The sequence below is a fragment of the Agelaius phoeniceus genome, chromosome 21 (genome assembly GCF_051311805.1).
Source record: "Agelaius phoeniceus isolate bAgePho1 chromosome 21, bAgePho1.hap1, whole genome shotgun sequence".
NCBI classification, from domain to species: domain Eukaryota; kingdom Metazoa; phylum Chordata; class Aves; order Passeriformes; family Icteridae; genus Agelaius; species Agelaius phoeniceus.
Window position 1 is genome coordinate 10,715,148 of NC_135285.1, and position 25,233 is coordinate 10,740,380.

The 25,233-nt window shown below is 57.4% G+C and overlaps 1 protein-coding gene across 3 annotated transcripts; it reads left to right on the forward strand.

Moving 5' to 3' along the window:
- On the forward strand, positions 1–24,743 carry ADGRD2 (adhesion G protein-coupled receptor D2). 3 transcript variants are annotated; one of them, XM_077189232.1, is made up of 27 exons: positions 162–292; positions 592–685; positions 2,519–2,596; positions 2,697–2,757; positions 3,334–3,564; positions 3,707–4,360; positions 4,506–4,604; positions 5,075–5,160; positions 5,525–5,806; positions 6,024–6,135; positions 6,530–6,664; positions 6,971–7,082; positions 7,602–7,707; positions 8,354–8,409; positions 9,267–9,393; positions 9,467–9,597; positions 10,227–10,329; positions 10,541–10,694; positions 11,470–11,603; positions 12,160–12,275; positions 13,190–13,310; positions 16,713–16,754; positions 16,943–16,996; positions 17,318–17,459; positions 17,772–17,830; positions 19,925–19,955; positions 23,192–24,743. In XM_077189232.1, the coding sequence occupies exons 3-27, from the start codon at positions 2,549–2,551 to the stop codon at positions 23,197–23,199; spliced, it is 3,204 nt and encodes a 1,067-aa protein (XP_077045347.1). In that variant the 5' UTR covers positions 162–292; positions 592–685; positions 2,519–2,548; the 3' UTR covers positions 23,200–24,743. The 3 variants fall into 3 exon arrangements, with proteins under 3 accessions (XP_077045345.1, XP_077045347.1, XP_077045346.1); XM_077189231.1 differs by lacking the exon at positions 162–292 and adding an exon at positions 304–444; XM_077189230.1 differs by lacking the exon at positions 592–685 and having other exon boundaries at positions 1–292; positions 9,494–9,597.
- Positions 24,744–25,233: the final 490 nt, after the last annotated feature.

Below are 25,233 nucleotides of genomic sequence, written 5' to 3' on the forward strand. Positions count from 1 at the left end.
CTCCTGCAGGGCTGCCATGCTGCTGGCCGGCCCTTGGCGCTCTGTGCCACGCTGCCAGGGATGCCAGGCCACTTCCAACTGGCACCTAAGCTCCAGAGCAGCTGCCTCCAAGGTCCATTCTTCTGTAGGAGATTTATTGCCAAGAGCAGAGGCGTTGGGATGGGAAAACTGCCTTCATTCCCAGACGAAGACCCTGAAGAACAAAAGCCAGTTGCTGGTGAATCCATGGTGTGATTCAAGCATTTCCTGGGACAGGAGGAGTGGGAACTGTGTGCCTGTTGCTGTAGCAAAGGTGAGTGGGCATCAACCAAAGGAGCAGCTCTGGCTGGTGAGCTGGGGAGTGCCACAGCCATGGGGGTGACCTGGACCCTCCGGCCTTGGCATTCCCCCCGGGGCAGCTGCAGGCTCTGGTGGGAGGAAACACCGGGATGCTGAAGCTGCTGGGTGAGGACATTGCACCAGGAGCCCTCTGGACATCTCTAGAGCTGCCCCTCTTCAGCTGCACTCCTGGGCTGTTTGGGGCTCTCTCTGCCGTGAGGATCCCGAGTCACTCCCCCACTCCCTGATTTCTTTGCCATGATCATGCGCCAGGTTTTCTGGGAAGGTTTACTGGACATTTCTATGGAGCAGTGACCGCCAGGGAAGAAGATCCCGGCGCTGCTGGCACAGCGGAGCAGGGAGGGCTGTGAGTGCTTTGATGTCGGCGATGGGGTGGGCTGGAGGGGCGTCCTGGGGGCCGTGTGGGGTGAGGACGGGGGCAGTGGGGTGCGGGTGCCCAGCAGCGCTCCGGGAACTCGGAGTCACCGTCCCGCTGCCCAGCGGGCCCTGAGCGGGGAGCGGCGGCACCTGCGGTGTGCGGGGCCCGGCGGGGCTGCGAGGGGCGGCGTGCGGGAGATGTGCGGAAAGGGATGCGGAGAGGGTGCGGAGAGGGATGCGGAGCGGGTGCGGAGCGGGTGCGGAGCGGGTGCGGAGCCGTGGTCCCTCGGAGCGGAGCGGACCGGCCGCGGTTCCCGCTCTCCGCCGCTCCGGACACCGCAGCTCCGTGCCCCGCCCGGCTCTCGCCCTTGTCCCGCCGTGGCCGTGCAGGAGCTCGGCCCTGCCCGGGCTCCCCAGGGCGGCCCCAGACCCGGGGTGCCCTGAGCCACCGGGCTCTCCCTGCTGGGACACCGGGCTCTCCCCGCATGGACACCGGGCTCTCCCTGCTGGGACACCGGGCTCTCCCTGCATGGACACCGGGCTCTCCCCGCAGGGACACCGGGTTCTCCCCGCAGGGACACCGGGCTCTCCCTGCTGGGACACCGGGCTCTCCCCGCAGGGACACCGGGCTCTCCCCGCAGGGACACCGGGCTCTCCCCGCAGGGACACCGGGCTCTCCCTGCTGGGACACCGGGCTCTCCCTGCATGGACACCGGGCTCTCCCCGCAGGGACACCGGGCTCTCCCTGCTGGGACACCGGGCGCTCCCTGCATGGACACCGGGCTCTCCCTGCTGGGACACCGGGCTCTCCCCGCAGGGACACCGGGCGCTCCCCACTGCCCCGTTTTTCTGCCCAAAGCGGGTCCCAGGTTTCGTCCGCACCGTCTCCAGGGCCCTCCTTGGAGAAGAGGACACCTGAGGCTACGGGTGCGGGCTGAGGAGAGGGAGATCGGCAATGCCATGGCTCCCTCTCACCCATCAGATTTATACTTTTCCCTGGAGGGCCAAGAGCTGTGCTGGGTGTTTCCAAAGTCTCCGCTGAACTTTGGAAGTCTGTGAGCCCAGAGCCCGGGCTGCAGAGCGGATCTCCCAAGTCCCTTAGCAGCAAAGTGCTTAAAAGCGCTTTTACAGCGCCAGGGGAGAGCCCGCGGGGAGCAGAGATCACTCACAGCCGGCGGTGCCGGTGCCGGAGCTCCGGGGCTTGTTTGCATTGGCGTTGCCGGTTTCCATCCTGTGTCTTTACGTGCCTCATCTATGATTTTACTGGGCTTTTTACTGTCTGCACTCGGAGTTTGCTCCCCCTGGGGCAGAGGTGGGGAGATGTGGGATCGCTGCCGAGCCCTGAGCTCCCCGGGATGGCTCCGTGGTGCTGGGCTCTGTGTTTGGGCTCACCGAGGCTGGATTTGCTGCTCTGCAGGGTCTGCTCTGCTGCTCTGGGCCTGCAGGTTTTAAAGGCAACAAGAAAAGCTGACGGTGATGCAACACAGTTTAATGATGCCATTTATGGTGGCTTTTTTATTTAGTTAATGCAGATGAAGAGGCTCTGCGGTCTTGCCTGTTCCTTGATATCGCACATCTCTATGTTTTATGCTTAATTATTTTATATGCTGCAAACAAATGTTAAACTGAGACCTTAAGGTCTTCGAGAAGATCTGGGAATTCTTTGGATAAGATACTATTGAGGACAGGTATTTCAGAGGGAGTAATTTTCTCCTTTTTGTTTTGAGGCTTTCTGAGGAAAGCAGCATTGCCAGGGAATGCCATTTCTGCAGAGTGCTTCTGTCTCCATGATGCATCTCCAGTAATACTTTATTTATTCTAGCAAAGGGTGAAACCTTCCCAGCTGGTCAGCATGTTTAGGAGAGACTTGAGACATGATTCTTGCTTCTTCAGCTTTCTGGTGAGTATTACTGGGTTGTTTTTTTTTTTTTATTCTGGGTATTTGGGGTTTTATTTTATTCTGGGTTTCCCTGCATGTTACAACACGTCCTCTCCACCAGGTCAGTCTGTCCAGGAGTCTCCTTGCCTTTGCAACCCTTGCCAAGAACCAGACTTCTAAAGGTTAGTGTTTTTATCAGCACTCTCTATGTGTTTTACAAGCAATATCCAGCACAGAGAAACAAAAGGTGTCTTGGTGGTGCAAACAAAGGTAAAGAAACTTTTTCTGTTACCCTGTTTTGTGCCTAAAATGCTGTTTGCAGAGCTGGTATTTGCCAGGCTGTTTGCTCAGCTGCTGCTCTGTGCCCCACTGCAACTGCAAATCAAACAGATTATTTTGTGCCTGAAAATTGCATCTGCAAGTGCAGAAGCTGAGATGAGCTTTTTGGGGATAAAGCAAGTGAAGTTGTTTTTGCATAGTTGCTTTGAACAAGCTTTTCTGAGGGCCATCTCCAGGCATAGCAGAGTGAGCTTTTCCCTTGTGCTGAGCATGGTCTGTGTGTCCCACAGGCGTGTGCCCAGCCACAGCACCCCTCAGTTCAGGTCCCATGTGGTCTGAGCTCTGTCACACTGTGCCCAAGGGCTGAATGGGGACCTGAGCTCCTGCCAGCAGCTCTCCCAAGGTGCACGAGGCAGTGACTTTAACTGTGGGCTGGAGAGGTTTCTGTTTCCCCAGGCTGCGTGTGTGTCTTCCTCCAGGTTTTGCTCCTGTCACAATTGAGACCCCAGGACACACATATGAATATGTGGGCGCTGCTCTGGACTGGTGGCAAGCTGACAGGTACTGTGAGCAGCACTTTGCCCAGCTGCTCCTTGAGCCCCAGGACAGTGAACGAGGCTCCTTCAGCAAACTGCTGCAGTCCCACCACATCAGAGGCTCTGTCTGGCTAAAGGAAAGGGACAGTGTGCTGCACAAAACAAAGAGGAGACGTGAGTATAAGTGCACATGGGCTATTGAGAGGTGCTTTCATACTGAAAAATATGACTGGAGAAATTGTCCCTTGGTTTTTTTTATTGTCACTTTATTGGCCTATGCTTCTTCCTTTCTGCTGACTGAAATTTCTCCTTCTAGGTGGCCACACTGTCCCAGTCCTGGTATTCAGAGACAAAACAGACACCAAATATGTGAAGGTTCTCTCTGACTTCCCGGCCCTGCCTGCTGTCACAGCCTGTGCCCACCTGCAGTGGGACACCAGGAGCCAGGAGATCGCCACCATCTTCTCCTACGCCGTGCCTGCTTTCATCAACGAGTTCCAGCTGCGTGGCTTTGTGGATGAGGAGGGCTTTGTTCGGTTTGCTCTCATTGTGCACGGGCACCATTCCCCCTACCTGCCCGTGTTCCGTGCTGATGGGCAGTGGCATCACTTCTGTGTGACCTGGCAGCAGGACAACGGGACCTGGGCCATCTATGCTGATGGGAAGAGGAGGGCAGCAGCCAGTGGTTTGTGCTCCGTGGGACCCTGTGCCCCCCAGGCCATCTCTGGCCAGGGCACCTTCATCATTGGGCAGGACCAGGATTCCCTGGGGGGCACCTTCAGGGCAAAGGAGTCCTTCAGTGGGAACATCACTGACTTGCACATCTGGCACAAAGTCCTCAGCACCGAGCACATTGAGAAAGTTCGCTCCTGCTGGGTGGTAGAGCAGGACCTGGTTTTTGGGTGGAGCTCCAATGCCCTGGAAGTGGAGAGCACTATCCAGGCAGTGGCCCTGCAGCTTCTTTGCCCAGGTAAGTCTCAGTGTCCTTGTGGCCGCTGTCCTGGCTCTGCAGGCACAGCCCAGAGCGTTTGTTGTGCCAGGGCTTCAGGAAGGGCAATGCCTGCTGGGGATGGCGTGTCCCTGGGAGACTGCTCTGTCTGCGTGTGTTTCCACAGGGCCTGTGGAGGAATGCAGAGTTTTGGAAGTTGGCAGCAGTGGATTCAGTTATGCATCTTGTTTGCAGCCTTTGCCTTTCATCTGTCACTACAGCAAGGGTACAGCATCTGTTAGTTATTCATGCATTGCTTCAGACTCCTGGAGGTCCTGGCTGGGCTGGTGGCCAGGGATGGGGAGGCCCCTGCCCTGAAGGGGTCACATGCAAAACCCTCTGGGGCTGGCACTTTGCTCCAGCTGCCTGCACTCTGGCAGGGGGTTTGGCTCTTCCCCAGCTGGGCTGGGCAGTGGTGGCACACCCTGCATGGCTCTGGGTGCAGGGCTGTCAGTGCCTCCCAGCCCAGGCATTCCCAGACTCGCTGGCCAGGGGAGAATGGGAAAGGGAGTGTGAAACTGTCTCTCCAGATGGGATCCTGTGCTAAAAATAAAATGCAGCTGTGAAGTCTCCTTGTCCTGCCTGTCCTGCAGACTTAGCCACCATCTGAGGACCATTGCCCAGGCTTTGAACGTGGCATGTGTTAACCACACTGTGGGACACTCAGCAGTGGTTGTGGTTCTGGTTTGTCCCCAGATGCATACTGGCAGCTGAAAAGAGCTCAGCTGGAGTCCAGCCACTCGCTTGCCAGCCGTGTGAACACCCTTGCAGTGAGGACTGTGGTGAGTCCTGCAGCCCCAGCAGGGGCAGCTGGCACCTGGGGCAGGCAGGAGCTGCTGGGGTGGGTGTGTTGGCACCTAGAGCTGTTTGAGGTCACCTTGCCAGCAGTTCTGCCTGGGACCTTTCCTGAGCTGCTGTTGGAGATTGTGACCAACACAGCTGTAACTTCTGCTGTGATCAAACAAGCAGCGTTGCTTCAGATTGACTCATTGCACAGAGGACAAGAGATCCCTTCCCCCAGGACATTCCTGCTTGGCCAGACAGGTCCTGGTGCCAGCAGGGGCATGCAGGGCATTGCCAAGGCACAGCTGAGGATCAGGGAGAGTCAGGGCTCTGCACTGGACTAAACCCTCTTTTCCATGACAGATTCCTGACAGTGTCTTCACGAGTGGTGTGCAAGACATGAACCTCTCTGTGGCTCTGGATGCTCTGGATATCTTGGCAAGTGTTCTGAGAGAAGGAGAAGTGCCCGTGCTTGAGCCATCTGACCTCCTTGCAGTCCTTCAATTACTAAAGCAAGTTTCAGATTTGGAAATCCAGGAGGGAGATGAGCTGGAGATGCTGGAGCAGTTGGGCCAGTATTACATGGAAGTAGCAGAGTTAATTCTGGAAGAGCAGAACACTGGAACGTGGTCATTGATCAGCCAGGTACTGGTGTCACCAGTGTGGTGCTGTGTGCCTCACCTGCTCCTCCTTGGCCTGCTGCACCACCACGGGCTCTTGTGCTGTCCTTGAGCCTTGAGCCTCAACTTCTCTTTTTTTTTTTCTGCCAAGGACCAAATGTTTAAGGAAACTCTTGTGAGCTGTGGGGAGGGAGGGCTGATGGTACAGGTGCTGATTTCCATTGCTCTCTCTGCCTTTGCAGGTTATCAGGGGGCCCATGGCTGTGGTTGAGCTCTGTGACAGAATGGTGTCACTCTTGGTGCCACTGCTGACCACAGAGAGGACAAAGATCACGATCCAGCATGGGAATATTGGTGAGTGGCACTGGAGGGCATCTCACCAAGACCCAGATCAGTCACCCTGTCTGGTTCCCAGCCCAAATCCACTCCTGGCTCCTCTGCTCCTCTGGCTCACTCTTGCCAGCCCTGCAGCCTGCTCCCCAATTCCTCTGTGCAGAGTGTCACAGTGTGAGGGCACCTCTCAGGCTGTGGATTGCAAGAGCATTGTAAGAAACCCTTGGGCATGGGAGAAGCTGAGCCCAGATGCTCTTGGTTTGCACAGAAAGGAACCTGCCTGCTGCTGCTGCTGCTGCTGTGGGTCCTGGCTGGCCTTGGCTGGGATCACAGTGTCCCTGTGGTACTTTGCTGCAGCAGTGGCTCTGGAGGAAGGCTGAACCCTGGTTCAGCACCTGATTTGACCTCTGCACAGGGATGGAGGTGAGGGAGCTGGAGCTGAGCGAGCAGCAGCTGAGTGATGAGGCCTACATGGTCCAGACCCCTGACAAGGGCAGGCACGACTTCATTGAAGTTCCCGTGGAAGAAATGCAAAGGCTGAAATCCAGAGGTTTGTAACCACACCTGAACCCCCCCTGGTACCTCTGCATGGCCTTCCTTAGTGCCACAAACTCCTTACCTTGGCCACATGAGGTCTGGAGAGGCGTGGGGAGGGGACACTCCCGCTGAAAGGGAGATGGGCTGTGGGGGAGAGGATCTGCACAGCCCCTCTAGAGACACAGCTCGGAGCTGAGGGCGTTCTGGACCCCCAGCATCACCCCCAGGGAGGGCAGGGGTGTCCAGCACTGCCCTGTGCCTGTCCTTGTCCCTGTCCCTGTCCCTGTCCCTGTCCCTGTCCCTGTCCCTGTCCCTGCAGGTCTGCACAGAGTCACAGTGAAGAACATGTGGTTTGGCTACGGCTCCCTGCAGCGCTGCCTGTCCAGCAGTGCTGTGGCCCAGGACACGGCTGCCCCTGATGGGGGACAGAAGTGAGTGAAACTGAGCCCCCCGCACCCCAGGGCTGCCCTCAGCGCCACGGAGGGGCTCGTTTTCAAATCTGCATTGAGCTGGTGCCTGGGTTTTGGGGTCAGCTTCATCCCGATCCATCTCGGCCCTCGCACCGGGGCTGCCCCGTGGGGTGTCCTGTGTGCCTTTGGTCCCGCGGGTCACCGGCTCTGCCGGGGTGCGGGGCACGGAGCCCCCGGGGGCTGCTGCAGGTGCCCCCGGCTGGCACAAGGTGGCCCTGGACGGTGGCTCCGGGCTCGCTGCGCTCCCGGAGCTCCGGACGCTAGGTGGGGATGGCCGCCCGCGCATCCCGCGCACGGCTCAGCCGCTCCGCCGCAGCCCTGGGGATGCTCCGGTACCCGCCGCAGTGACGGGCAGCGCTGGGGCTGTGCCCGGTACCCCAGGGTCCGCTGTGCCCCGTGCCCGGCCCTCGGCAGCACCCGGATCCCCGCAGAGATCCCGTTCGTGCTTCCTGTGCCTGAGAGCGGCTCCTTCCCCGGCAGGTACCTGGGCACCTCGGTGGGCACAGCGGTGATCTCAGCCACCCTGCTCAGTGACCAGCAGGAGATCAGCACGGCCGTGCGCTACCGCCTGCAGCACCGTGCCCAGGTACCCCGGGCTGTGCCCGCTGCCAGCGGCGCCGCACGGCCCCGCCCGGCTGTCCTGGCACGGCCCCGCCCGGCTGTCCTGGCACGGCACGGCCCCGCCCGGCTGTCCTGGCACGGCCCCGCCCGGCTGTCCTGGCACCGCACGGCCCGGCTGTCCTGGCACCGCACGGCCCCACCCGGCTGTCCCGGCACGGCCCCGCCCGGCTGTCCCGGCACGGCACGGCCCCGCCCGGCTGTCCTGGCACGGCCCCACCCGGCTGTCCTGGCACCGCACGGCCCCGCCCGGCTGTCCTGGCACGGCCCCGCCCGGCTGTCCTGGCACGGCCCCGCCCGGCTGTCCCGGCACGGCACGGCCCCGCCCGGCTGTCCTGGCACGGCCCCACCCGGCTGTCCTGGCACCGCACGGCCCGGCTGTCCCGGCACGGCACGGCCCCGCCCGGCTGTCCTGGCACGGCACGGCCCCGCCCGGCTGTCCTGGCACCGCACGGCCCGGCTGTCCTGGCACCGCACGGCCCGGCCCGGCTGTCCCTGCCCCGACTCTGTGCTTGTCCTGCTCTGGCAGAGCCGTCACAGCCGGGGCAGTGACTGCGCCCCGTGTCCTGCAGGGAGTGCCTGTGTGACCCCTTCTCTCCCCTCTCTGCCTGCAGGACCTGCCCAATACTCTGGTGGGGCCCGTCTGTGCCTTCTGGAACTTCAGCCTCAGGTGCCTTGTCTCAGTTCAGGTCCCTAGATTTATGAGCTTTTTATTTGCACTGGAAAACCAAACATCTCAATATAAATGTAATGGTAAGAGTAGAGATCTGGAATTTTTCGCCTCCTTTGCATGCTGACATCCCCTGTCTGGGGAGCAGAATGCTTTCCTGGGAAGATTTCCTTTGGAGAAGTCACTGACAAGCAAGTGACCTTTAATGAGGTATATCCAGCTCAAATGGAAAGCCCTAGTTAATTATGGTTGTTGCCTGTGGCAAAGAAGAGTCAGCCCAAGATACACGCCCCAAAGACATGCAGGACTCCCAGCCTCATAAATCCTGCCTGGCACTGGGAGGTGTTTTTTGCTGGATGTCACTGTGGTGAGAACACTGAGGCTGTGATATATTATAGATTGGTAATTAAGTCATTCAAGTGAAAAAAATCTTGGGCTGGGACAGGCCTGTCCTGGGGAGCAGGGGCACCATGCTGGGTTTGGGGCAGGCTGAGCTGGTGGCAGAGTTGGGCACAGCCAGCCCAGGGCTGCTCTCAGTGAAGGGGCTGTGCAGGGAGCCCTTCCCAGAGCCATGCAGTAGCTGGGCTCTGTTTGAAGCTGTCGTGGCTGAACTCCACTCTTTAATGCACACATTGACACCAGATCTGTTTTCATTGTGTGCCTGCGGGGTGAGGCAAAGCTGCTGAGACAAAGGGTGAACCAAAGGGAAGTCCAGGTGAAGACCTGTTTCTGATATCCTCATCTTCCTGCTTTAAACTCGGCCTTTTCTGGGACACTGCAATTCCCATTGTGCCCTGGCTTTCTGTGGAAGTGAAGGGGAATTTCCCTGTGTTTTCTCTGCTTTTGCTGCACGTTAGCCCAGATGCTGGTGGGATGTGGTCCACAGCTGGCTGCTCTGTGGCCAAGTCTCTCCCAGACTCCACTGCCTGTTTTTGCAACCACACCACCAATTTTGCCATCCTGCTGCAGGTTTATGAGATGGAGGTGAGTGAGGAGCCTGGCTCTGGGTGGGTGCTGGCACTGCCAGCTGGTGGGGTTAACTCAGGAGGGATTTGAGTCTTCTGTTGTTTCATGTGTGGAGCAGAGGACCAGCAAGGAGGAGTTCACCCTGCAGACTTTGACTTTCATTGGATGTGGAGTTTCCTTCTGTGCCTTGATGGTCACCTTCATTTTGTTCCTGGTAGTTGGGTAAGAAAAGCCTGGGCACTTGCAGCCTCCCCTGTATTTTCTACTTGATATTTTCCTCCTTTCTGAGCCTTTCTCAGAGTGTCTTTGTCAGCGTGGGCTGGGGCAGGTATGTGGGAAGAGCTGGGAGCTGCTCCGTGGTACAGGGGAGTGCTTGTTGCTGGCTGGAGAGGGGCTCAGCCCCGGCTGTTTCTGGGGAGATGCTCACTGATCTCACCTGCATGTCTGTGGCAAGGTTTCTATCAATTACTAATGATGTTTACTATAAAAGCTGCTCTGCTAGAATTAATTTTTATAAAATAAATGGAGCAAGGACTATTTCTTTGATTGCCAACCCTTCTGTGTCACTTGGCAAGCACAGAGATCTTCCTTGTGAGCATGGCAGGGGCTCCCTCCACCTCTCCCTCCCTGCCTGTGCCCTGGAGCTGGCCAAGGGCTCAGCAGCTGCACCCAAGAGTGTCCCCAGCACCGAGGGCTGGCACAGCAGGGCTGTGCTCTGCCCCTCTCACTGTCATCTTTGCAGGGAGTGGCAGAGGGACCGCAAGGGGCCCAGGCAGGCCTGCACAGCCCGAGGGGACAGGGAGGAACCTTTTGTGTGGCTGCAGCTCAGGGCTCCCTCTGTCCCTCCCCAGTGTCCCCAAGAGTGAACGAACGACTGTGCACAAGAACCTGATCCTCGCCCTGGCTGCAGGGGAAGCTCTGCTCATGGTCAGTGAGTTGGCCAAGCCCAACCAGGTGAGCTCAGCAGGAATGGCCCATCCAGCCCACGTGGCCAGGCTCCAATGCCTCTGCCAGAGCAAGAGAACAGAAGTGTTTATTAATTCCCTTAAATGAATTAAAGTCTAATCACCTTACCCTTTTATTAATTACCTGTAACTGGTAGAAGTGTCTCTCTGTTCGGAGATGCACAAATATATATTGTGCAGTGTGGTTTCTGTCCCTCCAGGTGCTGTGTTTCATGGTCACTGCCTTCCTGCACCTCTTCTTCATGGCAGCCTTCTCATGGATGCTGGTGGAGGGGCTTCTCCTCTGGAGCAAAGTGGTGGCAGTCAACATGAGTGAAGGCAGGAGAATGAAGTTCTACTACGTGACAGGCTGGGGTATCTGCACACTCCTCTGCCTTGGCTCCTCAGGAAAATATTCTTTTCCTTTTCTAGTGAAAGTTTCAATAGGAGATATACACAGTTGTTTGATTTAATTTAATATGAGAACTGGGTGCCAGTGCCCTGCAGAAGCTCTCTGGAATTATTTGTCAAATCGCTAGTCTTAAAATATAAGTTGAGCAGCATTTCTGTTATACTTCTAAATCCAGGAGTTCAGTAAAAAAAGAAAAAATGGAGGAGGAGATTTATGGTAAGTTCTTGTTCTTGGAGAGCATCACTGTTGTTTGATAGTAATTAAATATAAATGTGTTCCTCACTCAGCATCTTTTATTCTGAGTGAGCCCTTTAGGGACATAGAATTATATGAATAAGCTGAGATTTGTGTCAAAGAGGGGCCTCTTTAAGGATGTGCTGCTCAAGGAGCACACACCTCGTTGGACACTGGGCAACCACTTCAAGTATTTTGGATTGGTTTATGTCTTTGATTGTCCACTTTGTTAAAAAAGCAATCTGAGGAATAAATTGCTTTGGTCAGGACTCAGGACTTGGGATGCTTTATACCTCAGAGACAGATGCTGACAGCTTGTAAATCTGGCTGTGTTGAGCCAGGACAGATTTCAGCTGCAGAGGATTGATGTTGCTTGTGGGGTTTTGGAGGCTCATGCTGAAGTCTGTCTGGTCAGGGGGGTTTTGAAGCAATTGTCTGGTGCACAGCACCCTGCATGGGGCATCTCTGCTTTTCCCAGGGTTTAACCTGTGGGTTTTTCTGCAGGGCTTCCAGTCCTCATCGTGGGGGTGACCCTTGCCAGTTCCTTTAACAAGTATGTGGCAGCCAACCACTGCTGGCTGAACGTGCAGACCAACGTCATCTGGGCCTTCGTGGGGCCTGTGCTCCTCATCCTGGCTGTAAGTGCCAAACCCTGCTGGGAAGGGGGGACTCCCTTGGGGCTGCTCCCAGAAAAGCAATGCAGAGTCAGGGGTGCAGCTCGTTCTGCCTGCTGCTTTTAGACGAAAAGTGTTGTTTTGCTTTATATAGACTTCTGCAGTACAAGTAAATCTCTTTAATCAAAAAAGCTTTTTGATAGGAAAAAGTGCTTTAAGAAAATTTTGCTGACCAGTCCTTGGTTGGCTGTTCAGTTAGGAATGTGCTGTGTGACACTGCCTTAGCTAAGGGTCTGATTTTAATATAGGAATATCTGCATCCTTGAAATATACAAAACACAGCAGCAGAAAAAGGTCCAATGTTCATGGGGTCCAGAACACACCTTTAACAGGGAAGAGCCCTGTAGGAGCAGTTTTGGGATAAGTTTCCCAGATTTCACACCTGTGCAGAGAGCTCTGTGAAGCCTTTCCTGGCAGTGACATTTGTCCCCGAGTTCTGACCCCAGTCTCCAGCAGAGGAGCCTCCCCCAGTGGAGCTGAGGCTGCAGGATGTCAGTGAGCCCAGCTCTGTCCCTGGCAGGTGAACAGCCTGGTGCTGCTCCGCGTGGTGACCGTGACCGTGGCCAGCGCCCGCAGGAGATCCAAGATGCTGACACCCAACAGCAGCCTGGAGAGCCAGATTGGAACACAGCTCTGGTGAGCAGGGAAGGGCCTGGCTCTCCCAGCTGGGCTGCCCTGGGTGTGAAATCTGTGAGGCAGTGTTAGATACGTGGAAGAAATCCTTTCCAGTGAAGCTGCAGAGGCACTGGCACAGGTTGGCCAGAGAGGCTCAGGCGAGTGAGAGACAGTGAGCTGTGAGAGCCAGAGCAGCAGGGGCAGAAGGGATTCTGTCCCCCAGGGTAGCTGTGTCCCACCCAAAGACAGCCTCTACCCCTAGATGAGAAGCCCAGCCAGCACCTTCAGCTTAGGGAAGCAGTGCTGGTCTCCATCTGCACTCACACTCCTGAATCTCACCCCTTTGGGACAGGAGACCCTTGGCAGTGCCTGCAGAAATCCAAGCCTGGGACTTGGTGGGTTGAAAGTAAGGCTGGTGGGGGTTACACACACAGGGGAAGAGGCAGTGGGGACTTCTGTAATCAGTCAATACTGGGAGACCTCTAAAAAACTGCTGCCTGAGTCATTACTTTATCACGCTCTGTGAATTTTTATTGTTGTTAGCTGGCGCCGGATACCCCTGCTAGACACGCATTGTTCCCCTGTAGCATAAATAAATTTTCCCAAATTTACAGAAGCACAAAGATAGGGCATTGCTGGAGGGCAGGGTGACATCCATGTGCAAATAAAACAAATAGAGAAACCCTCCTTGTAGCAGAAATTGGGGGGAAATAGCTGTTTTCTCATGGCTGATGACGTCAAAGAGCTCCCTTCTTGCTAACTTGCAGTGATAAATGAGGAGCAGGGCTGGCACACTGGGGTCTGGGAGGTGAAATATTTGGTTTTTCCTGTCTAAACTTATTTTGTTTGCAGAGGAATTTGTTCCACAGCTCCTGTCTTGCAGCGTTCCATCCCTGAAATGTGCCCGGGTAACCCTGAGCTCTCCCTCCCACCAGGGCCACGGCCAAACCCGTGCTGGTGCTGCTGCCTGTGCTGGGGCTCACCTGGCTCTGTGGGCTCCTGGTGCACCTCAGCATCGTCTGGGCCTACGTCTTCATCGTGCTGAACTCCCTCCAGGTGAGTCCTGCCCCACGTGGGTGCCCGGGGTGCCAGGGCACGGCCAGGCTGGCACCTGCAGGGCGCTCTGCCTGTCCTTGCAGCCAGGGACACCTGAGCTCTGAAGCCAGCCCAGCTTTCCCCAGCCACTGGGCCATTTTGTCTGAGGAAACTCATTTCATCCTTCCAAGATACAAGATATGACTCTGGAGACCTTGCTCGGCCCTCAGCACCAGTCTCTGCAGGGTCCTGCTGGTGCCACGGGTTTCCAGTTCAGGTTTTGTTTCTTGTGCTAGTTTTTCTCACATCAGCGTGGTTCCAAATTGGCAGTTACAAACTCATTAGAGTTTTATTTGCTCGTATAATGGGTAATTAACATGGTACCTGTGCAGCCAATGGGGCAGGCATCCCTCCTGCAGTTTGCACTGGGAATGAGCCCCCGCTGCGGGACATGGCTGGGCCTGGGGCTGTTCCAGGGCCTGGGGATATCTGAACCCAGGGACACGCGGTGACAAAACCTCCTGGAACGTGTGCTCAGCACCTGCGAGCCAAAGCATCAACAGAGGCCGGCAGACCTTGAGAAAAGGGAGCTGTAGATGGAGCTAGAGAAGCACTGAACGCCCCTGAACACCCCTGAACACACCTGAACATCCCTGAACGCCCCTGAACATCCCTGAACACACCTGAACATCCCAGCACACCCATGCACACACCTGAACACACCTGCACACTCTGGCACACTATTGCACACCCTTGCACACTCTTGCACACCCTTGAACGCTCCTGCACACTCTTGCACATCCCTGCACACCCCTGCACACCCCTGCACACCCCTGCACACTCTGGCACACCCCTGCACACTCTGGCACACCCCTGCACGCCCTTGCACACCCTTGCACATCCCTGCACACCCTCACACATCCCTGCACACCCTCGCACGCCCCTGCACACCCCGGCACACTCCTGCACACTCTGGCACACCCCGGCACACCCCTGCACACCCTTGCACATCTCTGCACACTCTTGCACACCCTGGCACACTCCTGCACACCCCTGCACACCCCTGCACACCCCTGCACACTCTGGCACACCCCTGCACACCCTTGCACATCCCTGCACACCCTGGCACGCCCCTGCACACCCCTGCACACCCTTGCACACCCCAGCACACTCCTGCACACCCCTGCACACCCTTGCACGCCCCTGCACACCCCTGCACACCCCTGCACACCCTTGCACATCTCTGCACACTCTTGCACGCCCCTGTACACCCTCGCACACCCCTGCACACCCTGGCACACCCCTGCACACCCCTGCACACCCCTGCACACCCTTGCACATCCCTGCACGCCCCTGCACACCCTTGCACGCCTTTGCACACTCTTGCACGCCCCTGCACGCCCCTGCACACTCTGCACACTCTTGCACACCCTTGCACACCCCAGCACACTCCTGCACACCCTGGCACGCCCCTGCACACCCCTGCACGCCCCTGCACACCCCAGCACACCCCAGCACACTCCTGCACACCCCTGCACACTCTGGCACACCCCTGCACATCCCTGCACACCCCTGCACACCCTTGCACACCCCAGCACACTCCTGCACATCCCTGTACACCCTCGCACACCCCTGCACACCCTTGCACATCTCTGCACACCCTTGCACGCCCCTGCACACCCCTGCACACCCTTGCACATCTCTGCACACTCTTGCACACCCCTGCACACCCCTGCACACTCTTGCACATCCCTGCGCACCCCTGCACACCCCTGCACACCCCGGCTCCCAGCATGGTCTGAGGGGAAGGGGGAGTTCTCAGCAGGCAGGTGGGAGCAGGGAGGGCTGAGCACGGGGCAGCCCAGCCCTGGGGCTGGGGCTGAGCCTCACCAGAGGAGCCCACGGGCACTCCCTGGCCTGTCACGGCCCTTGGCACTGCGTATTCAGGGTCCCTTGCCCAGTGCTTGAGGGCAAATCCTTCTCCAGGGGATCCAAGCCAAGGGAGCAGCTGGGCCCTGCCCTCCAAACCACTGGGATCAGGGTTTTGCAGCCCATCTCCCATTTTCCTTCTGTTTCAATAGAAATGGGCCCCTGTTGTACCCAGGCCTGCAGTGCTCCCCTCTGGCACCCTTGGCTGTCTCCAGGTGAACCCCAGCCCGTGGTGGCCCTGTCACCATGTGCACACATCCCCTCATTACCAAGTTCAGGACAATCTGCAGATTGCCCCAGAGGAGAAACAAATGCTGGTGAGCAGCTGCAGAGTTGAGAGAAAGCCATCCTGTTTCAGCCCCTTTGCTTACTTCCTATGGATCACTTGGAATTTCCTTTGAGGCCAGAGCGTTCCTTCACTTGTGGGTCCTGTGCAGTTGCTCTGTGGCTGGGGTTGGCTTTTGTTTGACTCTTTTCTGTTTGTCTGCAGCAGCCCCAGCCTGACTTCAGGGCTGCTCTGTGTGCTGGCAGCAAACATGACAGCTCCTCCTGCAGCCAGGCAGTGCAGGAACCCAGAGAGGGCTGAGCAGCAGGAGGGAGCCCGTGGTGCTGTGGGGCAGAGCAGGGGCATAGCAGGGGCAGGAACAGGGGCAGGAACAGGGGCAGGAGCAGGAACAGGGGCAGGAACAGGGGCAGGAACAGGGGCAGGAGCAGGAACAGGGGCAGGAACAGGGGCAGGAACAGGGGCAGGAGCAGGGGCAGGAGCAGGGTGGAAGGGGAGGGGGCAGGAGGGGCTCCCCCAGAGCCGCCTCTCTGCTCCCAGCCTCGGCTGCGGCTGGGCCTCCTCTCCTTCCTCCTCTGCTCCCAGCCGCCCTCCCCGCGGCCCCTCCCCAGGCTCATCCAGAATGATTCCTTCAAGGAAGACCTGCCTTGCAAGGCTGGCCAGAAATCTGGTCTGGGGGAGTGAGCAGCATTGCTGGCTGAAGGACAGGTCAGGGCACGGTGCCAGGGGCCGCTGCCACGGCCTGCCAAGAGCTCGCAGATGAGAGCCGGGCTCGTTGCAGACAAGATGGATTGCATCTCCTGCTGCAGCTGATTTATCTAGCTGCGATAACAAAACACCCACAGATACAACATAAATCTGGTGGGCCAGATAGGGCTGCCTTAGGGCCAGAATCGTGGGTCTGGAGCTGTAATTAGCCCCAGGCTGTGGCCCCAGGCAAGGCTCGCTCTGGGCACGTCCCTCACACAGCTGTGCCCAGCGGTGCCCAGGTGCCACTGCTCTCTGCCCCTCTCCTGGCGTGTGACAGCAGCTCTGTGAACAGCCTGGTCTCAGGTGTTGGAGGCTTTCCCCGCCTGGCTGTCCCTGCTGGGCTGTGCCCACCCTCTGTGCCAGCCTCACCCACCCCAGGGCTCCTCAGCCCCTTTGCTCTGTGCAGAGGAGCACAAACCAGCCGTGCATCTCTGACCCTTCCTCTGCTCTGTCCCTTCCAGGGCCTGTACATATTCCTGGTCTATGCTGTCTATAACAGTGAGGTAAGAGATGGGTTCAGTCCCTGTCACAGCAGCTCTGTGTTGGCACTGGGGGGAGCTGGGTTCTGGCAGTGGCAGCACAGCCCCATGTGCTGCTGGAGCCCTGGCTGCTTTTTCTCCATGACTTGCTGGAGCATCTCCAGCTGTGCTGGAGCTGCTGTGGCCTCTCTCATGTCCTTGCTCTGCTGCAGGTGAGGAATGCCATCCAGAGGATGAAGGACAAGAAGAAAGCCCTCTCATTCACAGTAAGTTGGGAGGAATCTCTGCTGCCTCTTCATCCATCAGCCACCCACCAGAGGAGGGTCCCAGCTGTACTGTGGGTCTGCTTTGAGGAGAGGATGATGGAAAGAAATCTTATTTTTTTATTTTTGTCTGCCTTCTTTGTGGTCTTGTTGGACACCACAGAACCTAAGATAGCCTACTCCCTATTAGGCAGCATCCTGCTCTGCCAGGGTGGGATGGGAGCCAAAGCAGTGATGATGAAATCCATCTTTGAAGTCAGATCTGGGTGTAGCAAAGGCTCATTGCAACTTTCACTGTCCTGTGTCTCCTGCCTGTCATTCCAGAACTGCTCTCATCCCATCAACTACTTATCCAGCCCGAGGAACACGACCTCCTGGGACACGGGGAGGCTGAGTCCTGCCCCTGAGACTGCCCTGCCAAGCCCTGTGCACAGAGACCCTCCAGTGAAGAGCATCACCAGCAGAGGTGAGAGGATTGTTGTTAGCCCAGGCTGGGTGGTCTCATCAGCATCTTAGGCAGCGTTGCATTCTCCTGAGGCAAAAATCCATCTCAGCATCTGAAAATTAATTTTCTGGAGGAGAGGCAAAGGTGACAGTTGAAAATAGGGATTTTGGCTTTGGGGCAAAAAGGTTTTGCATTTTCCAACCAGTTTGTGGGTGCAGTGATGCAGAAAAGTCTCTTTGCTTCAGTGGGGGACACAAAGCACCAAGTTCTTGGGAAAGCAGGAATATTTCTGTTCTCTGGTCTATGAACTCAATGTGCTGCTTCACCCTTTAGGAAATTTTGGAGCCAGAATTCCCATGGGCATTTCATCCATCATGTCACCTGAGAGACCGGTATGTAACAGCTCCTGTTATTCACCTGCCCCCTGCCAGAGCACAGCAGTTCTGTGGGGACACCACCTGAGCCTGGGCAGGGGGACAGCAGGGAGAGAAGTGGGCCCAGAACACTTCTGTGTCAAATTCAGCCAAATTCCAAGGCAAAGGCTCACCCTGAGCCCATGGGGAGCCCGGAGGGGGCTCAGAGCAGGGCCCTAGAGGAGCACGAGGTGCTGCTGAATTTGGGCCATAGAGCCCTAGGCTGGGGCTGGTATGGATCGAGCAGGAGGCTTTCCCAAGGACAGCAGATTGGATCAGGCAGTGGGGCAGGTGCCATGGGCAAGCCTCACCTCTCCCAGGAGGGCTGTGCTGCCTGCATGGGATGGAGAGCTCAGCAAGGACGGCCTAAAGCAGGGAACAATTTAAATTTGACTACTCTGCTCCCACTTCCATCTCCTGCTTTTGAAATGATCATCAGTCCTTGTGTACTTGACATACAAGAGCTGTAATTCCCTCAGAATAAAATCCAGCACTACTTTCATGAGTCTCTCACTGAAGGATCTCTCTTTCCCTCTCTAATATTTATCCTTTGAAAACCTATGTCACATAGACAGCTCTTATTTATCCAATAGATAATACTTCTACAGCTGGCATATCGTTCTGGAGCCACTCAGTAAAATCCATATTTCCATCCCTCATGATTTATATTGTGGTTAATGCTGCAGCACCAGGCCCCCTGTGCTGTAAAGGGTCTCTCTCAGGTGATGCTTTTCCCAGGCACAGGTGCTGGCTGGGTGAGCCAGGGTCAGGGTTAGCTCCTGGCACAGGCACAGGACGTGGGCCCCAGGGATGAGCCCAAGGACCCGAGATCCCTGAGACAGGGGCAGCAGGAGCAGCAGATCCCCTGAATGCCAAGGCCGTGGCATTTCTCAGCAGGCACAGACAGAAAGTGCTTCCCTCCTGTGAGGGTCACTGGGGGCTTTGCTGTGCACAAACACTGCATTTTTAATGTGCTGGTTCCCTGCTTGGCCAAGGCAGGTGCTGCAGGGCTGGGGCTGCTCCTGGTGCTGCTGCAGCTCCCAGGGCAGAGCTGGCAGGGCCCGTGAGCCCTGGGCAGGGCAGGGCTGGGCACAGGGCTGGGCACAGGGCTGGGCACAGGAGAGGGCTGGGCATTGGGAGAGGGCTGGGCATGGCACAGGGCTGGGCACAGCACAGTTCTTGGCATGGCAGTGCTGGACACAGCAGGGCTGGGCATGGAAGTGCTGGGCACACAGAGTGCTGGGCATGGCACAGTTCTGGGCACGGCAGTGCTGAGCACACACAGAGTGCTGGGCATGGCATGGTGCTGGGCACACAGAGTGCTGGGCACACAGAGTGCTGGGCACACAGAGTGCTGGGCACGCCTGTGCCCTCTGGGTGTTCCCTGTGCTGCAGGCGGCTGGGGCTGCTGTCAGTGCCCTCAGTTATGTAAGCCAGGCTGTTTCCCTGCTCCCCGGCTGAGTCACGGTGAGCAGCACACTCAGAATGTCACTGGCAGCTGCACAATAGTTTGGATGAAGAGAAGATGCTACTTAAAGGCGTTTGAAAACACTTAAAATGACAAAACACTGAGCAAATGGAGATACAAACACAGACAAGATGTTCTTCGTGTTTCAGCTTTTGTAAATGTTGTTTGGTGATCTTTGTTGTTGTTGTTGGACTGGGAGTAGGAATTTCACATCTCCCAGAGCATTACCACCCTTTGAGCAGGGAGTGCAGACTGTGTGGGCTCTTCCCACTGCAGCACAGGGGTGCCCTCATCCTTTCCTGGCTTTTCCTGTGGTGTCCAGCATGGCATCCAGCCTGGTGGGTGCCCGCGGGGCTGGCAGGGTCCCCAGAGTGGGTGTTAGGAGCAGGGTGTCAGCTCCTCACCCTGAGAGGTGCACCTGGGTCCGGGGACCCTCTGCTGGGTGCCCGTCCCTGGGGCTGGGACGAAGGCTCTGGTTCCTGGGCAGGGACAGGGGGTGGGTGGGCTCTGGGGAGCCCTGCCTGGCCCCAGGGGTGTGTTGGGGGCAGCCAGCAGCAAAGGCACCAGAGCCGTACCCTCTGCTAACACCTCCTCTCCTCTTCCAGGCCGTGGAGCTGACGGCGTTCAAATGCTCAGGTAAGGTTTGCCTCCATCACGTTCTGTGGTTTGTGTTGGTGGTGCTGGTTCCTGTGGCTGTGTGCTGGAGGGCAGCTGCTTTCTGCTCAGGCTCCAGGACAGCATTGTTTCCAAACTGCCCTGGTGGGTGCTGTCCTGGCCAGGCTGTGGGATCTGTGTCCCCTGGGCAGATGAGGGACAGGCTGTGCAGCCCCAGCAGCCCTGCCAGTGGCACTGCCTCTCCTGGCAGCACTCTGGATCAGCCAAAGGTCCCATCCCAGGGCCCCTGCCTGCTTTCTGCCCATGTCTCTGCACCTTTCTTGCTGCCCACCCTTGTCTGCCCCAGCTCCTGGGGGACACAGGCAGGGGCAGGGGGCAGAGGGGCCCTGCAGGCTCCTGGTGCTGAGCTCTCTGCCTGCCCCCAGCCCCACTGCTCTGGGGCAGGGCCTGGGCTGTCCCAGGGCAGCAGCTCTTTCTGCCCTGGGCTATTTTAAACCAGCAGCTGTGGCAGAAAGCACTGGTGGGTGCTTCCCAAAGAAAGGAAGCTGGGTATTCAGACAGGGCTGGATTTATGAGCTTAAAAGCAGCCATTTAGCTTCTTCTGTTTCAGGTTGTAGAAAGGCCAATGTCACCATGGAGGTGGGTAGAATTAAAACCAGAAATCCCTCCTAAGCCCCAGCCCTCTGCTGGATGGCAGCTCCCTGCCACCTCCTCAGCTTCCCAGCCTGGCTTTGGGCAAGTCCCCAGCTCCTCAGAATACAAGTGCAGCATATCTCACTTTATTTTCTTTAAGAACCACTGCTGGGTACTCCCAGTGCTGCTTCTGGGTGGGGACCCTCAGGTGGACAGTGCAGTGAGGACACACCAGGGGTGCCGTGATCATATTTTTTCTGCACGGTGACATTTTCTTTTGTCAAGGCAAGCAGTGCATTAGCAGGTCTCTGATTTTGTTCCACATGAAGTGTCTAAGCAGGGCATCCTCAGGCTATTTTCGAGACGGTGGCACCCAGCAGCAGTGCAGCTTTCCTCCCCACACTGGACACATGGGAAAGGCAGAAACACCCAGGGTAGCTGTGCAGCTATTGGAATATTACCATGCTGCAGCGGCATTTCGGGCAGGAGTGGGGTCTCAGAGACAGCAACACCTGCACCCACCACGGCCATTTGTGCTCTGTCCACCCACCCTCACCTTCTGCTGCATATCTTATAGCCCACGTGTGTTATTAAACTCCAGCTGTGCAAAGATGTGGGTTGTCTAGTTTGGTTTTGTTTCCTCAGGTGAGCCCTCAGTGTGTTTTTAGAAGCCCAGGTCTGCACAGAGGGCGATGGAACACCAGGCTGGGCTCAGTGCCATGGGAGTGCCAGGGGTGGAAGGAGTGCAGTGCACCCCCTGAGCCCCCAGGCTGTGCCCAGGGTGGAAGGAGTGCTGTGCACCCCCTGAGCCCCCAGGCTGTGCCCAGGGTGGAAGGAGTGCTGTGCACCCCCTGAGCCCCCAGGCTGTGCCCAGGGTGGAAGGAGTGCTGTGCACCCCTGAGCCCCCAGGCTGTGCCCAGGGTGGAAGGAGTGCTGTGCACCCCCTGAGCCCCCAGGCTGCCCCCGGGGCTGGGCAATCCTTGAGCCCAGGCTGAAGGAGAAGGTCTCAATGCAGAGGAGCTCTCCTCTCACTCTTGTGTTGGTGCAGTGGTGCTGCCCCCGCTGCTCCAGGCTCTGCCAGAGAGCCTCCAGCCATGGCAGCAGATAACAAAAGGCTGCAATGCCCAGCTGAGGGGTGCTGGGGGGCCCAGGGCAGCTCAGCCTCACCCAGGCCTGTGCCTTCACATTCTGCTCACACAGCAAAGTGCTGCAGAGCCCTCGGGTGCCAGGATGGGGACAGACCATCCCAGCACAGACACTGTCCCCCTTCTGTTTGTTCTCTCCCAAACAGTTTAATGAAAAGAGATGTGTTTAGCCCCAGATATCTTTATTTGAAAGCTGCCAGCCAGCTGATGAAAATGGTGCTGCTGCCAGCAGGAGCTGTGGCAGACACAGGAAAGGTGTTCCCTGTTCCACCTGTGTGTCCCAGGAAAGCTGTGCTGGGTCTGGGGAGGGGTCCAGCACCTCTCTGCTCCAGGGCCTCAGCCACACTCCTGTGAGAACCCTGGGTGTTGCAGTGGCTCCAAGTGGAGGGACAGACAGGGGGTCCATGGGGAGGTGGGAGGTGGGATGGGTGAGGATAAGGGTGGATGAAATCCAGGTGAGTGCCAGGCCAGAGCCAGGGAAATGGGGAGTTTTGCAGCGTGGCTGTGGCAAGAGCCAGGCAGGGCCTCCCCCCACAAGGGCTCAGTCCATGGAGCAGTTCTGCAGTAATGAGCTCCAGGCAGCTGTAGGGAGCTGCTCTGTGCAGCCAGCCCTGCCTGCCTTCATTACACACATTTTGTGAGCAGGGCATGGCTGGGGCGGTTCACATATTTGCACAAACAATAAGTCCCATCTTCCTTGTCTTGACAAACAAGGGCTCCAAGAGGCCTCCACATCCTCCATCTCCTCAAGTGATGGCTGCTTTGTTTCCCCACGATAATTTCATTATTCTGTTTGAATACATTTATATGTTGCTAAGCCACACATAGCAACATGGATCTTGTCTGTGCAGCCCAGCCTTCCACTGATCGATACTGAGTAATTCTGCAACTCTCACCATATTGTGTTCCATAAGCTTGGATTGAAATAATAAGGAATCTGTGAGTCTTTGGGATTCAAAGCCAGAAAAGCACCTGAGTGTCACGGGGAGAAATGGACCCTGTCCATGCCAGCCCTGCTGGGTGACCGTGGTGGGATCAGCCCTGGTGCCAAGGCCCTTCCTGGGCAGTCCCTCGTGTACCCTGGGGAGGAGCAGCAGCCCACGGGGCATTCCTGCCACAGCAGAGCTGCTGTTGTCCCTAAATGCCATTTAAAGCTCATTGTCCCATGCCCCCAGCACTGGGTGCTGTGCTCAGGCTGACAGGGGAGAGGAGGTTTCCCTACAGCCATGGCCCCATGCATGGAGACTGCTTAGGCTCCCTGTCACAAGGAGCCCCAAAGGGACAGGGGGTCTCTGGGGTGGCAGAGCTGTACCACTGGCAGGCAGGGCTGGCTGTGACAGCCCATGCCAGCTGCACCCACAGCTCTGCCCTGTGGCAGGTTTGGGCTGTGGGGTCCCACCAGTTCTCCCCCAGGCCTGGGAGGGACCCCTGCCCTCCCCTGCTGCCAGCAGAGCTGAGACCTTCTCTCTTTTGCTTTAGGTTTCTGAGAAGTTTCTGGGTGCTGAGCCTGCAGTGCAGAGGCTCCTCCAGCAGGAAGGATGGCAGGTTGGAGGAGCTGGCTTCCCTTGGAGAGCTTCCAGCCCAGGCAGAGCTGTCACCCTGCACTCCTTCCCAGCCCCACAGGCCAGACCAAGGCAGGGCCAGTGTGGGGTCTCACGGGGCTTTGTCTGCTGCTGATGACTGCCCTGCTCCTCCCCCGGGTGGGTACTTGTGTTCTGGGCTCCCCACGGCTCCTGCAGCCCCTGGCAGGGCAGCCAGGGCTGTCCTGGGCAGCGCTGCCACTCCTGTCCCTGTCCCTGTCCCTGCTGGCAGCACTGGCACTGCAGGGCATGGCTCTGCCACCCCTGTCCCTGTCCCTGCTGGCAGCACTGGCATTGCAGGGCATGGCTCTGCCACTCCTGTCCCTGTCCCTGTCCCTGTCCCTGCTGGCAGCACTGGCACTGCAGGGCATGGCTCTGCCACCCCTGTCCCTGTCCCTGTCCCTGCTGGCAGCACTGGCACTGCAGGGCATGGCTCTGCCACTCCTGTCCCTGTCCCTGTCCCTGCTGGCAGCACTGGCACTGCAGGGCATGGCTCTGCCACCCCTGTCCCTGTCCCTGCTGGCAGCACTGGCACTGCAGGGCTGTGGCTCTCGTTGCTGCTGTTGGGGCAGCTGGAGCAGTGGGATGGGGACAAGCCCAGCTTTGCTCAGGGCAGCCGTGCCCAGGCAGTGCCCACGGTCCCACGGTGGTGGGGATGGGAGCACCCTGAGCTGGGGCAGGGCTGGGACAGGCACATGCACTAGGGAAGCCAGCAGCTGGCCCCAAGCCTTTTCTGCACCAGCTGACATCAATAGCATCTTCTGCTGCTTAGGACAAAAATCCTCTCCCTGCTCCTGCTTGGGTTCCTGCCCGGCTGGCCTGGCCCCTCTCCAGCTGGGTGCTGCTTTCCTTCCCTCTCCTCCTATTACCTCTGTAGAGTTTAGGACACAGAAAATGTGGTGGGTTTTGCTGATTATGGCAACAGTAAATGCTGATTTTAAAGACAATCTCCTCTCCTTGCTGCACTGTGTCCAAGGGAAGGGGCTCATGTCCAGCTCTGTGTGGCTGAGCCCAGAGATGGGGGTTTGGCCATGGTGCAAGGACCACTAATTGCCCACAAATGTTGCTGTTCCTGCACTCACTTGCAAAACATTTTAAGAGTCACTGTGGCAATTCCCAGGAGCACTGTGAACCAATCTGGGGTCCCCAGTGCCCAGAAGCAAAGGCAGCAGCAGCCCCCTGCCACAGCCATGCTGTCCCAGTCCCACAAAGGCAGGTGACACCCCAGGAGTGCACCCACAAACACCCAGCCCTCCCCATGCCGAGCACCAACCACCAGGGTTAGAAAGACAGCCAAAAAATACAAAGTTTGCCATTTTAAATGAACTGCAAAATTTATTACAGTGGTTTGCTCCTGACAAGGAAGTTGGTAACCTTCTGCCTGGGAAGGAAGGGGGAGGAGTGGGGAAGGGCAGGGATGAGAGGGAGGAAAGGATGTAAGAGACAGAGAGAGACACTTAAGGACACTTCTCATTTTCTGAAAATAAAACTTCTTTTACCTCCCAAAACATTTTCTCCAGTTAAGTTCACAAAAAGAAGAAGGTGAAACCAAACCACAGACTTCAGGAGGAAAATGCACAAATGTGTTAAAGCAGAGACAAACATGCTCTTTCTTCTGTGTCTAACAAGCTTCACAAACGGCTCCGGGCGCAGCCCCTGTGGCTCCTCAAGGCACCGGCTCTGCAGAGCTGCAGTGGCCCCTGGGCACCAGCACAGCCCTGGGAGCAGCCCTGGACAGCCCCAGCCATGCTGCAGGACCCCCAGGGCTGGGGGTCTGTGGGGCAGGGGCTGGGCCAGCCCCAGTGGTGGGGCTGAGACCGAGAGAAAGCAACAGTGAGAGTCCAGCACGGCCCAGCTTGGGGGGGTTGAGACCCCAGTGCTCCCAGTCCTGTCTGTGAGCCCAAATCCCATGATGGGGGAGGAACAGAGAGCTCTTTGCCT

Coding starts and splice junctions, on each gene's coding strand:
- ADGRD2 (XM_077189230.1), top strand. CDS start 17: ATGCTGCTGGCCGGCCCTTGGCGCTCTGTGCCACGCTGCCAGGGATGC. Junction 5,807..6,023: donor CGTGGTCATTGATCAGCCAG/GTACTGGTGTCA, acceptor CTGCCTTTGCAG/GTTATCAGGGGGCCCATGGC. Junction 8,410..9,266: donor TTCTGGAACTTCAGCCTCAG/GTGCCTTGTCTC, acceptor GCTGCACGTTAG/CCCAGATGCTGGTGGGATGT.